Source organism: Micropterus salmoides, unplaced genomic scaffold (assembly GCF_014851395.1).
Source record: "Micropterus salmoides isolate LMB-PRFRI ecotype aquatic unplaced genomic scaffold, ASM1485139v1 Ms_hic_scaffold_1, whole genome shotgun sequence".
NCBI classification, from domain to species: domain Eukaryota; kingdom Metazoa; phylum Chordata; class Actinopteri; order Centrarchiformes; family Centrarchidae; genus Micropterus; species Micropterus salmoides.
Window position 1 is genome coordinate 19,316,780 of NW_024040040.1, and position 14,316 is coordinate 19,331,095.

The following is a 14,316-nucleotide window of genomic DNA, read 5'->3' on the forward strand; positions in this document are numbered from 1 at the left end:
GGAGTCCTTAAGGTTGTCTGCCATAAAGGAAAGTTTCCAGTTTGTTTGGAAGAAATAGAAGATGAATTCTATGCCTTTGCTTCACTTATAACAACAAGAATAAAGGATCAGTATAGAAGGATGCCACAGTACAGCCAACAATGTTTGAATTAAAGCAGATCTTTTTCTCCCTTCAGATCTTTGGAGGCCGATACTTCTACATCCATGCATATCGCTCATTAAAACACTGCACAGCCAACATGGACGTGCTGATTGTGTTAGCCACCTCTATTGCCTACATCTACTCCTGTGTGATCCTCATTGTAGCGATGGCTGAGCGAGCCAGCCAGAGCCCCATCACCTTTTTCGACACTCCACCTATGCTCTTTGTGTTCATTGCTCTGGGTCGATGGCTGGAGCATATTGCAAAGGTAAAGAAATCCTCTTGTACTTGTTTTGAATTCCTCACATGTTTTTATACAGCTGTCATTGTGTTGCTGACTGACATGGTGATCTGACATGTAACCCTGTAAACTATCAAGTTTATCAAGTCCACAATCTAAAACAATTTAAACCCACTCTGACTAGTTAAAAGTAATGGATAAATGATTGAAATAGATATCCAAAGGCAATGAATAAAGGGTTGAAATGGTTAGCATTAGCTAAGTAATGAATGGTTGAAATAATTAGCTCAAAGTAATAGCACAAAGTAATAGCACTGAATAGATAGCTGTAATAGATACTTAGCTGAAATAGCTGCCACAAAAAAAAAAACGGATAGCTGGAATAGGTAATTAATAGGTAGACATATCAGATAAATGGTGGAAATGGATAGCTAAACTGACAGTTGAAACAGTTAGCTAAAAGCAACAGATAAATATTTGAAATAGCTAAATGTACCAGATACATGGTTAGCTAAAAGTAAAAAATGGTTGAAATAGTTAGTATTACATATCATCTTTGTTATAGTGATGGATTAGCTGCAGCATGACAAAAAATGCTAAATTATAAACACAATCAAGATATAATGTTATAATTAGTGAGTTGGTAGGTGTATTTTGGTACCTTTGAACAGACCTTTGAACTTATGTTTCCCCCTGTTTCCAGTCTTTGTGCTAGGCTAAGCTAACTGGTTGCTGGTTGTGGCTTAATATGTAGCATACAGACATGAGAGTTGTAACAGTCCTCTCATCTCTAAACTCTTAGCTGGAAACAATTAATTGTGTTTCCCAAAATGTTGAACTATTCCTTTAGCTGAAAAACACCTTTGATTATGTGGTAATTTAAAGGTGCAATGTGTTTTATTTTGAAACTTCAATATTACACTACTCAAAAAAATAAAGGGAACACTTAAACAACACAATGTAACTCCAAGTCAATCACACTCCTGTGAAATCAAACTGTCCACTTAGGAAGCAACACTGATTGACAATCAATTTCACATGCTGTTGTGCAAATGGAATAGACAACAGGTGGAAATTATAGGCAATTAGCAAGATACCCCCAATAAAGGAGTGGTTCTGCAGGTGGTGACCACAGACCACTTCTCAGTTCTTATGCTTCCTGGCTGATGTGTTGGTCACTTTTGAATACTGGCGGTGCTTTCACTCTAGTGGTAGCATGAGACGGAGTCTACAACCCACACAAGTGGCTCAGGTAGTGCAGCTCATCCAGGATGGAGCATCAATGCGAGCTGTGGCAAGAAGGTTTGCTGTGTCTGTCAGCGTAGTGTCCAGAGCATGGAGGTGCTACCAGGACACAGGCCAGTACATCAGGAGACGTGGAGGAGGCCGTAGGAGGGCAACAACCCAGCAGCAGGACCGCTACCTCCGCCTTTGTGCAAGGAGGAGCAGGGGGAGCACTGCCAGAGCCCTGCAAAATGACCTCCAGCAGGCCACAAATGTGCATGTGTCTGCTCAAATGGTCAGAAATAGACTCCATGAGGGTGGTATGAGGGCCCGACGTCCACAGGTGGGGGTTGTGCTTACAGCCCGACACCGTGCAGGAGGTTTGGCATTTGCCAGAGAACACCAAGATTGGCAAATTCGCTCCCTGTGCTCTTCACAGATGAAAGCAGGTTCCCACTGAGCACATGTGACAGACATGACAGAGTCTGGAGACGCCGTGGAGAACGTTCTGCTGCCTGCAATATCCTCCAGCATGACCGGTTTGGCGGTGGGTCAGTAATGGTGTGGGGTGGCATTTCTTTGGGGGGCCGCACAGCCCTCCATGTGCTCGCCAGAGTCTAAACCAGACCTCCATGGGTTGATAAATTTCGATTTCCATTGATAATTTTTGTGTGATTTTGTTGTCAGCACATTCAACTATGTAAAGAAAGGAGTATTTAATGAGATTATTTCATTCATTCAGATCTAGGATGTGTTATTTTAGTGTGCCCTTTTATTTTTTTGAGCAGTGTATTATGACACCAGAAACAAGTGAGATGATGGACGAGATGGTTGTTGACCTTTTGTGTCTTAACGGTGGTATTAATGGAATTCATGTTTCTAAAACCACATTTCCCAATTTACCACTTTACATTTGCTCAAGAAGAATGGCTCCCTCTTTATCTTTTTTGTCATAAAGTAGGCCAGTAAAATTTGTTGGTAGTGTCCTTTGTTTCCAATAATTAAACAAATAGAAAAAGTTCTTTATTTAAGGGTGTCAAAACACAATACATTGCACCTTTAAAATAATCAATAGCCAATCATAAATCATGAGTCCAGACCATGTTTTTTGTTGTTTCTACATTTTTAGAGTAAAACCTCAGAGGCTTTGGCCAAATTAATGTCACTTCAAGCCACTGATGCCACTGTGGTCACTTTAGGACCTGACCACTCCATCATCAGGTGAGAGACACAAGAAACAAGAATCTCTATATCAACTCTGTAGAACAACAGTAGATGTTAAACTAACCATTATCGTGCCAATTACTTCCAACATAACGTAATGTAAATGCATTTGTATACTTAAGTGAGGAGCAGGTGGTGGTGGAGCTGGTCCAGCGGGGCGACATTGTGAAGGTCACCCCAGGAGGAAAGTTCCCTGTTGATGGGAAAGTGATTGAGGGAAGTTCCATGGCAGATGAGTCCTTGATCACAGGTGAATGAATGAATTTAAATATTCACACACATAACACATTCATATTTGAGCTTTGGCAAGCACATTATCATAAATGCAATGTATTTCTGCAAATTATTAGCCTCTGACAACATTTTAAATTCTTTTAACTTGTAAAAGTGTTACTTTAGCTTCCTGGTAGTCATTTATGCCAAACTGTGGTTTTGGATGCAAAGTTATGTCTTTTAATTCGGCTTCTTTCATTGTGATATAAAAGCAGTAATTGCATAAAAAGTTATAATTATATATATATATATCTCTCAATCTAACGGTGAGTATATTACTCACCATTAGATTGTATTTTTAATGGATGCGTTAGCTGGCAGTATTTACCTCCAAGCAATTAAGGACATAAAATCAGATTGTACTTACTTAAAATTATGTCACAATAAAACAACCATAGGAAATCATTTATGCATTTTGTTCATTCTATTTGAGGAAAGACTTTTTGAATAAAACACACAAGACTTATTTCTTCTGAAGGTTTTTGCATCTTTCTTGGGCTGTCTTTCTCTATCAGGTGAGCCGATGCCCGTTAGTAAGAAGTTAGGCAGTTTGGTGATTGCAGGTTCCATCAACGCTCATGGTGCACTTCTGGTGGAGGCCACTCACGTCGGTGCAGACACAACTCTGTCTCAAATAGTTAAACTTGTGGAAGAGGCCCAAACCTCTAAGGTTAGAGACAATTTGCATAGATTTTCACAAATTCAAACATATGTGTGTAGGATCAAACTTTATTTACGTAGTAGCAGCTCAATAATTAGAACACCAAAGTCACATTGTGTGTTTAAGTGTTTTTATTTGCATTTAAAACCCGATCACAAAGTTTGATGAATGCCCAGACTTACAGGTGCAGCTCAAAAAGTTTGATTTGATTGATGTTTTAGATGCACCTGTATGTTCTTACTTTATAAAAGTGAGTACAAGTGATGGACAATGTGCAGGATTCCTTGTTTTCTTCCCAAGTCAAGAAATTAAGTACTGTGCTTTCACAAATGAAAGCACAGTACTTGCTGCTTGAACTGCAAAAAACATTCAGATTTATCCTTTATTATCTAAAATATTAAGCATTCAAAGCAAACAATCATTCACTTTCTAGAAATCAGTGTCTTGAAACAAGTAAAAATGAGAAATGTTTGTGAACCTGTACTAAAAGAGGACAGTTTACACTAAAAAACTCTTACTTTCTTTTGAAAGGATTTCATTCTAATTTTTTCAATTATTTCAAAGAAAATTTGTTTTTTTACTCTCAATAATAATCTACATAATTAATGATGGATTTAGCATTTCCTATTTCATCCTGCTTTGTAGCTTCTACAAAAATATATGTACACATTTTTTTACATTGTGATCTTGTAACAAAACACTAGAAACCGGAAGAAGCATAAAGAGCAAATATGCAATAAATATATTTCATTTGAAGTTGCACACTGTCAGACAATTAGCTTATATGAAATTTGACCATTTTCTTGCAGCACATTGGCAGTCTGTACTTTTGTGTTTGCTTAGGCCCCCATCCAGCAGTTTGCAGATAGACTCAGCGGATACTTTGTGCCCTTCATAATGATTGTTTCTCTGCTAACACTGATTGCCTGGCTGGCAGTCGGGTTTGTGAACTTTGACATTGTGAAAGAAAACTTCCCGGTAGGTGCGCACACAAGTGTTTTCATATGCAAACAAAATCAGTTTCACCAAGTTTCAAGAGTAAGCATTTTGCTATCACTGAAACAACCCATTCTCATCCTCAAAGGGTTATAACCAGAACATCTCCAAGGCGGAAGTTATTGTCCGCTTTGCCTTCCAGGCGTCCATCACAGTTCTGTCCATTGCCTGCCCCTGCTCTCTGGGGCTGGCAACGCCAACAGCTGTCATGGTGGGCACCGGGGTTGGAGCTCAGAACGGGATCCTCATTAAAGGAGGCGAGCCGCTGGAGATGGCCCACAAGGCAATACACTTTACATCCTGCTATTGCTGCCTTCTGCTTCTGAGCATTTTGATACTTACATTTTATTAGATCTTAGATGTATTATTGCTGCCTTTACTATATGCCCTTTAGGGCCAGAACTCAGTCTTTCAATATGTAGCCTTTTTTTAGCTGAATACCAAATAGTGCAAGATTTTGCAAGAGTATGAGAAAATATTTATCTAAAGCTGGTGAAACTATTATGTGTGACTTAAGTAACTCCACCAGTCAAACATCACTGTGTTGAATGCAGCAAACACTTGATACATGAATGAATTCTTTCATGTTACAGTGTTGCCATCACAGAAAAAAAGGGCCTACAGTCCAGAATGTCCTGGTATGTGGATGTGAAATGAGCACCAGTTGTCTCATAAAAGACTGCTGTTTCACATCTAATCCCATCACTCATCATTGTATATTCAATTTATTTCTATTCTAATTAACTAGTGACACCATGTGGCATGAAATGCAATTACTGTGAGCTACTGTGGAAATGTTATACGATTGCTTTGTGTTTTTGACAGTATAACGCCTCTAAAACTCATAGTTGTATTGGCATGACATTTACTCTTCAGAAAGAACACCTTTAGATTTCGGTGAGTTTTAGCTCCATTTGTGACCGTCAAAGGTATTTTCATGATCTGATGTCTGCAGTCAACAGAATGAGAAAAAGCTTGCTTATGGCAAAAACAAACGTTTAAATCCAACATGTCCGCAGACTGTGCTGGATTTCACGTGCTCCGGTGAGAGCGGCACAGTCTGTGGAAACATTGAAAATTGAAATGTTTTATCATTCTAGGTAGAAAGTACACATCTGTGAGATCACAAAAATCTTATTACTAATGTAATGTAGGGTGTATGTTTAGTTGATCACTTGAACTCCACCACACCAGCAGTTTCTAATTAGAGCATATGCTTTTAGTTCTGTCATAAGGGAGGCTGAGAAACAATATCCACCTATCACACAGAAATGATGAAAAACAACCTTAAGCAGAAGGAGATGGAGTCATGTGTTTTTGTGTTTCACTGCTCCCTCAGATCGGCGTTGTGATGTTTGATAAAACAGGTACGATTACAAACGGCGTGCCTCGGGTGACTCGTGTGTTGGTGTTGTGGGAAATGGCCCGCATGCCCCTGAGGAAGATCCTGGCTGTGGTCGGCACAGCCGAGGCCAGCAGCGAGCACCCGCTGGGCATGGCGGTTGCCAAACACTGCAAAGAGGTGAGGTTGAGAGACACATTCTTCTTGTTTATGAGCGTGTATGATTTCATGCCTCTTTATTCACATAAAACATCATGGTTCTAACGTGTGTGTGTGTGTGTGTGTGTGTGTGTGTTTTTGTTTGTGTGAACAGGAACTGGGCTCTGCCGTGCTTGGTTACTGCCAGGACTTTCAGGCGGTGCCCGGTTGCGGGATCAGCTGTCGGGTTTCCAACGTGGAACATCTGCTGCAGCAGAACGAAGAGCGTTTCCTACTGCCAGGAGTCACCACCGACGAAACTAGCCTGCTCTCTGCTGCTGAGGCCACATCTGAAGGTCTGATGCCTTTCAGATTCTGGGTTTCCACTTGACATTATGTAAGGTCTCTTAGCTAGCAGTAAGGGTATTTTAGATAAAATCTGGTTGTTATAACCGTCTAAACTGTAAGTTCAGCCCAGCTAGTTTGCTCAGCCAGTTAGAGTGTGAAGGGGTTCAACCCCCATACTGGCCAGTGATTATAATTTAACAAATCAAGGTCTCTGCAGTGTTTCCCCCAAGTTAAGAGGTGCTAACACCTGAGTCTACTTCCCAATCAGTCTCCGTTTGTTTGTGCTAACCCCTTGATGTTCCTGAATGCCATTTGTTAGCATGGTGCTAACAACGACAAGATCTTGAGTTGGATTTCAACATTTAACAAGCCAATAAATGTGTGCAGTGAGCGACTAAAACAAGACCACGTTGCCTAATGGACAAGTCGTCTGTTGTGAACAAACAGTGTGGATTTGTGCATTTTATATCAAATAAATCTGGACTACCCCAAATTCTTTCTCTCTCCCTGGGAGAAAGAAAAGGAGGGGGTTTTGAGATATCAACCCTCAACTGACAGCTGAAGCGACCCAAAGGAAGAGGTGAAAGGTTGCTTTTATCAGTCACAAAACTTGCCACCTCTGATGCCGCAGCCAGATAACGCTTGGTGGCTGACTGAGATTAGCTTCTCCTGAACAGCCTATCGGAACTCTTCTTAAGAGAGGGCAGGAAACTCTAAACTGCCCCCCCCCACACACACACACCTAACCATGGCAACTGACCTCCCTCTTTCTTTAATTACCTCACATCAAAGGATATTCTCCTTTCACAGCTAGTTGTAAATTTGTGAGGAACTCCAGGACACCAGAAGACTGCCCTGAATTCCTTTGTGTAAACAAAGAGTACTGTCTCCTCAAAACATTACCTTGTTTAATTAAAAAATCTTTTAGTTACTTGACTAGGTCTCTCCACTCCATTTGAGTAGTAATATTACCATGTTGGTGTTATTTGTTGTTGAAAAGAATCTAAATAAGTTAATTTTGCAGTGTTTTAATTTTCAGCAAGGATCCCTGACCTTTATTAATTTTGTTGTAATCAATGCTTTGTTCCCAACACTTTGACACTTCCTTTAGAAATGATGATAAAGAAATGTCATCCCATACTACTCGAGCAATTTTCCAGCTCGAATTTAAGGTTAAATAACTACATTCCCCAGCTCCTGAGCAAGAGATTGTTTAGGGTTAATCAAAGCTATCCTCATGTAACCCGAGCTCCCCCAAGTGGACAAAATAAGTATTACATGCCATTGTCTGAAATACCGTTTAATGTATAAATGTCACTCTGTATTTATCTTGTCCATAATCTGATGCCATTCGTGTATCTTGCGCTTATATTCTCTAAGAACGTGTAACAGCCAATATATCCAGAAAGCTAGTTAAGTTCCTCATCTGATGTGATTCTGAAATGCTAAACCTTAAGGTTGAACTACTGACAATTGTTTTCCTTTTTATCAAATGCTTAAAACTAAGAACCGTATACCTGTTTGAGAATTAAGGTTTGATTGTGGGAAGATATTTGATTACAATACGAGCAAATAGATTTTAGATCAGTCCGTTAAGTTACACTAGTTTAATTGAAGAACAACCAAGTTCTTAAGCTTTATTCGTCGAGCTAACTTACATTGATACCACCGACCCAGCCGCGTGGTCCCACCAGCAGTAACCCAAGGACATCCAAACAGAACAGCCTCATTGCGGTCAACACTTGAGGGTTTTTCTTCATTCAAGACACGGAGAACCCCCGGAAAATTCCCTAGCAGAAAGCCAGGAATCGGGCAGCTAGCGTGGGGACCCGTGCAACTGGCCAAGGCAGGCCGCCGACCCACAGTAAGGCAAAACAAGGCATTCTGTGATCAGTGATGTCCAATAGTCTGTTAATCCATTATCTTTAGTTGATAATCATCAACTACACTGCTCAAAAAAATAAAGGGAACACTAACATAACATCCTAGATCTGAATGAATGAAATAATCTCATTAAATACTCCTTTCTTTACATAGTTGAATGTGCTGACAACAAAATCACACAAATTATCAATGGAAATCAAATTTATCATCCCATGGAGGTCTGGATTTGGAGTCACACTCAAAATCAAAGTGGAAAACACTACAGGCTGATCCAACTTTGTTGTAATATCCTTAAAACAAGTCAAAATGAGGTTCAGTAGTGTGTGTGGCCTCCTCGTGCCTGTATGACCTCCCTACAACGCCTGGGCATGCTCCTGATGAGGTGGCGGATGGTCTCCTGAGGGATCTCCTCCCAGACCTGGACTAAAGCATCCGCCAACTCCTGGACAGTCTGTGGTGCAACGTGGCGTTGGTGGATGGAGCGAGACATGATGTCCCAGATGTGCTCAATTGGATTCAGGTCTGGGGAACGGGCGGGCCAGTCCATAGCATCAATGCCTTCCTCTTGCAGGAACTGTTGACACACAACGTTCTCCACGGTGTCTCCAGACTCTGTCATATCTGTCACATGTGCTCAGTGTGAACCTGCTTTCATCGTTCTGCTTTCTGCTTTCAAACGTCCTGCACGGTGTTGGACTGTAAGCACAACCCCCACCTGTGGACGTCGGGCCCTCATACCACCCTCATGGAGTCTGTTTCTGAGCCACTTGTGTGGGTTGTAGACTCCGTCTCATGCTACCACTAGAGTGAAAGCACCGCCAGTATTCAAAAGTGACCAAAACATCAGCCAGGAAGCATAGGAACTGAGAAGTGGTCTGTGGTCACCACCTGCAGAACCACTCCTTTATTGGGGGTATCTTGCTAATTGCCTATAATTTCCACCTGTTGTCTATTCCATTTGCACAACAGCATGTGAAATTGATTGTCAATCAGTGTTGCTTCCTAAGTGGACACAGATTTCACAGGAGTGTGATTGACTTGGAGTTACATTGTGTTATTTAAGTGTTCCTTTTATTTTTTTGAGCAGTATATAACAATCCATCAGTGTATTCATTATTTATCCTCCTAATGGCCCATTAAAATGCCTTTTTTTAAAAACAGGTTTGATAAACTGAGAAACAATTAAAATAAATAAATCAAATACTAATTAGTTATTTTATGTCATCTCCTTGTCCTAAATTATTTTTAAGTATTTTTCACTTCTAATACATTAAAATGGCCTTTTATTTGCTTTATATTTCACAGACATTCAGTTAGATTTTAACTACATTTCTTTGCTTTTAGGTGAGCCTTTGTCTTACTCTGTAGTGATTGGCAACAGAGAATGGATGAGGAGGAATGGCCACCACATCGAAGCAGATGTCGATGCTGCTATGTCTAGCCATGAGACGAAAGGGCAGACTGCTATCCTAGTAGCTATAGATGGTGAGGATAAAACCTGCAAACAAAAAACAACACTCACATGTACTTTTACCTACTACCTTCAAAGACTTTGTGCTCGGATTTCTCTGTAGGTGTGCTGTGTGCCATGTTCGCCATTGCAGACACAGTGAAAGCAGAGTCAGCGTTAGCAGTACATACGCTGAACAGCCTTGGCATTGAGGTGGTTATGATAACAGGCGATAACAGACGAACAGCTAAAGCCATAGCTGCACAGGTAAAACACACTTAATAAATAGATATTTTTTTAAAAAGTCACCTGAATATATAACATTAAATGAAGAGCCAACTTCTTGTTTGGGCACAGGTGGGGATCAGAAAGGTGTTTGCAGAGGTGCTGCCTTCACATAAGGTGGCAAAAGTGCAAGAGCTGCAGGATCAAGGCCTGCGAGTGGCCATGGTTGGAGACGGCGTCAACGACTCGCCCGCCCTTGCTCGGGCTGACGTCGGCATTGCCATAGGCACGGGCACCGACGTGGCTATTGAGGCGGCCGACATCGTCCTGATCAAGGTGACAACCTGTGACTGACGGCGTGTGCAGAGCGACAGTAACATCTTTAAATTGTCTGACCTGGAGGTTTTTACTCTTTGTAGAATGACCTGTTGGATGTGGTGGCCAGTATCGAGCTGTCAAAGAAGACGGTGCGCAGGATAAGGATCAACTTTGTCTTCGCTCTCATCTACAACCTCCTAGGAATACCCATCGCTGCAGGTGAGGACTATATTTTTAATTGGGGTGTTGCATAGATAAGATGCTTGCCTTTGATGTGGGAGACCCGGGTTCGATTCCCACTGAGAGACATCCACCATTGTGTCCCTGAGCAAGACACTTAACCCCTCGTTGCTCCAGAGGCGTGCAACCTCTGACATGTATAGCAATTGTAAGTCGCTTTGGATAAAAGCGTCAGCTAAATGAATAAAAATAGATATATAATTGGTGGTAAAACAGGGCTGAAAAAGTTTTAGGTACCCCACCATCACAGCGCCCCATCCTCATCTATAATAAAACAGTAGAAATGGTTCACAGGTTGAAATACCTTGGTCTCACACTGGATGATAAATTTACTTTCAACCAGCACACAAAGGACATTCAGAAAAGGAGCCAGCAAAGACTATCAGCAATCTTCTACTGACCTAACAGAGTATTGTTCAACCCATCCTGCTCTAATTCTCCACCTGTTCCTTCAGCATGCTTTCTGTCACAAACTGGGTCAAATTAACACAAGCAACCAACACTGCCGCCAAGATAATAGGTCTGCCCACACCCACCCTCTCAGAACTAAATTGCAAGGCCATCTCACACACACTGCAAGCACAAAAGCACAGGACATCACACACCCACTAAATCACCACTTCACCGTACTACAATCTGGATGCAGGTACAGGTCCCTGAGGTGTAGAAAGGCTCGTTTTGGAAAAAACAGGTGCCTGCAGCCATAGCAGCCCTGAACAAGTTGACTCGATGAGGACACCGGGAGCCTTGCTTTCACTTGTTGTTGTTGTTGTACACGGTGTACATTTGAAGGGAAATGATATGCGAGGAGGAAAATGTTGTATGTTAATTGGTGATGTACAGTGCTGTGAAAAAGAATTTCCCTCTACTTTCCAAGATATCAAACATACAGTATACATACAGAAAAAGCTTAGATAAAGTTTGGATTATAAGACTTTTCCCCACATTCTTCAGTTAAATTATCTGTACATTATTTCTAATTACTTAATTCTGGTGGAGGAATACTGCTCCCCCCCTTAAATTCACATTAAAAGGTAACTTATTAGAAATTTATAGAATATCAGAATCAGACTTAAAACATGAGATGTACAGTATGTGTCTAAATGTAGGTGATTAAAAATCCCACTGCCCCAGAAAAGTGAGTGGTAGCTATAGCCTGATGCCTACCAAACTAGTGGCTGGAGGACCAAAAGTAGGCAGTCATTTAAACCATAAGAGTTACTGAAAATGGAAGGAAACATTAATACATTAAAAGGAAAGACAACGATTTGTTAAACTGGCACCCCGTGAACGACACCCTGTGAAAAAGCAATTTTGCATCTGTTATCTGAACTAAAGTGAAGTTTAAGGTGAACTATTATCCTACGAGGGGAAATTCATGTGGTCAACACAACACACACACACACACACACACACACACACACACACTGCAGAGGTGTCAATAAATGATCCCATGCTGGCAATATGAAGTATACATCATACTGTATACAATCTAAATAATCTAATACGTATAATCTTGTAAATGATCAAATCTGTCATTCAACAATAGTAGTGCACACATGTCATATTCAATGCTGGCATTATAGAAAATACACCATACAATATACAATCTAAATCATCTAATATAATAAAATCTAATAAATCTGGTAAAATCTATCTAGAATTTAATAATCTAATTTCACCACACTCCATATGAAATTTCAAAGAGCAAAGTAAGACTTTGTCACGTAAAGCTTAGAAAAGGCAAACAACTCACAGCCCAAAGTTAAATAAAGTAATACATAAACCAATTAACCAGCTTCCTCCTGAACCTTAAACGCGTGTTAGCTCAGTACACACTGCCCATACAGTCTTGTCCTTTGCTTTGCAGGTGTGTTCATGCCTGTTGGCCTTGTGCTTCAACCTTGGATGGGCTCTGCTGCCATGGCCGCCTCGTCTGTGTCAGTGGTTCTGTCTTCTTTGCTGCTGAGAATGTGAGTCCATGTTCATTTCCATCATTTGAAAAGAGTGGAAGGAACGGTAGTTGTGAATATTATAGTCCCTCAGTTGCCAAATATTACAACTGTCATTTTACAAGTGATACATTTCAAAATAGACAAATAGAAAATCCCCTCCAATACGGACAATATAATATTAGTAGTATTATTAGAGTATTGTTTCACTCCCCGCTCTGGTTCAAACTTTCAAGACTTTCGAGTGTTGCATCTATGACCACTGTAACCACACCCAGTAGTGATGTCACAGGGTACCACAACCTGGAGTACACTGCTATAGCACTACCTCGCTTTCATTTCAAGTTTCATTATATATTTTACCACACTTCATCATATCATATCTCAGAGGTGAATAAAATAACCATCTGTTTCCTTCAGGTACAAGAAAACCTCGGTGGAGCTGTATGAGGTGCGTGTGCGGGGCTGCATGAGGAGCCTTCGGTCGTCACAGATTAGCACACATCTGGGTGTAGACAGCCAGCGGCGCAGCCCTGCTCTCCCCGCCAAAGCTCGGGAACAGCTGAGCCAAAGCAACGTGGCCCCTCCTGTCCTCTCTAGCCAGCCGTCCAGTCAGGGGCCATCTATAAACTCAGTCTGGGAGCAGCAGGACCGCTATTCCCTCCTGGACCACCAGACTGCAGAGGACCTTAATGTGTAGTAAAGGGAAAAGGGAAGAAGGACTATTTCTATGTATTTATGTAAATAGAGAAGTTTAAAAGTCCTCTTATTTTGGTGTGACATTTGTACTGCACATTCACTTTTACCTTTTGTACCCTAAACCACGATTATGATTTACAAGCTGCTAGCACTTACAAAGTGAAGGTATTACTGAAGCATTGTGCATTTAGTTCTGTTTTCTTCCAATATGAAATACCTTTGCTTGTGTGTCACACAACTCCTGAGTCACTGCTGTACAAATGCACTTTTACAGTATACATAACTCAAAGTAAAGCTACATGTTGTCTGGCTGGATAAGGCAGTGTGAGTGTTTGTTTGAGAATCTCAGGTTATACATAATGCATGAGCTGATAGAGAAAAATCATGACAAGTTTGTGTTTGTACCTCTAATCTCCTAAAAAAAAAAAAAATTCCACCTATTTCATCGGATTTTCTGCTTTGATTGAAAACGTGCACGTCATCCTGGGTGTAGAGCTGTCACTCAAGCAAAAAGAAAAGCATTTCTCCATGTTGTGGTCTTTGTATTTGTATTTGTATTCTTAAACAAAGCTTCACACATGCTCCTATATAGAAGTGAAGAAGAAGTAGAGCACAGAGCTGGATTTTTCTTTCAAATGTATTCTGAGCTGTGCCAAAGATAATTAATGGAGTAGATTAATCATATGAGTAATCCATAGAGTCTATAGTTAACCAGGAAAAATCAGTTTCACATTTATTCAAGCTGAATCATAGGTGAATAGATATATTGGCTTCAGAGATATAAATAGGACTGCTGTCTCACCCACCTAACTTCACAGCAGACATTTTGACATGTGAAAGCAGGAAAAGCGCATGCTTACTGGGACACTTAATGGTAAGCCATCATTAATCTTATTAATTACACCTGTGCCATTCCTGCCGAGCCAAAAGGTCTACTAATTATTTCCCTTGGATACAGA

The 14,316-nt window shown here is 40.8% G+C and overlaps 1 protein-coding gene across 1 annotated transcript in view; it reads left to right on the forward strand.

The window, feature by feature from the left end:
• Positions 1 to 13,798, forward strand: part of atp7b (ATPase copper transporting beta) — a 34,760-nt gene extending 20,962 nt beyond the window's left edge. The window contains exons 8-21 of the mRNA XM_038721555.1: positions 177 to 410; positions 2,737 to 2,828; positions 2,954 to 3,081; positions 3,620 to 3,774; positions 4,609 to 4,743; positions 4,850 to 5,044; positions 6,101 to 6,283; positions 6,417 to 6,597; positions 9,818 to 9,958; positions 10,048 to 10,190; positions 10,281 to 10,484; positions 10,568 to 10,685; positions 12,577 to 12,679; positions 13,079 to 13,798. Coding sequence (XP_038577483.1) covers positions 177 to 410; positions 2,737 to 2,828; positions 2,954 to 3,081; positions 3,620 to 3,774; positions 4,609 to 4,743; positions 4,850 to 5,044; positions 6,101 to 6,283; positions 6,417 to 6,597; positions 9,818 to 9,958; positions 10,048 to 10,190; positions 10,281 to 10,484; positions 10,568 to 10,685; positions 12,577 to 12,679; positions 13,079 to 13,358 — 2,292 coding nt within the window. The 3' untranslated portion in view covers positions 13,359 to 13,798. The remainder of the gene's footprint in view (positions 1 to 176; positions 411 to 2,736; positions 2,829 to 2,953; positions 3,082 to 3,619; positions 3,775 to 4,608; positions 4,744 to 4,849; positions 5,045 to 6,100; positions 6,284 to 6,416; positions 6,598 to 9,817; positions 9,959 to 10,047; positions 10,191 to 10,280; positions 10,485 to 10,567; positions 10,686 to 12,576; positions 12,680 to 13,078) is intronic.
• Positions 13,799 to 14,316: the final 518 nt, after the last annotated feature.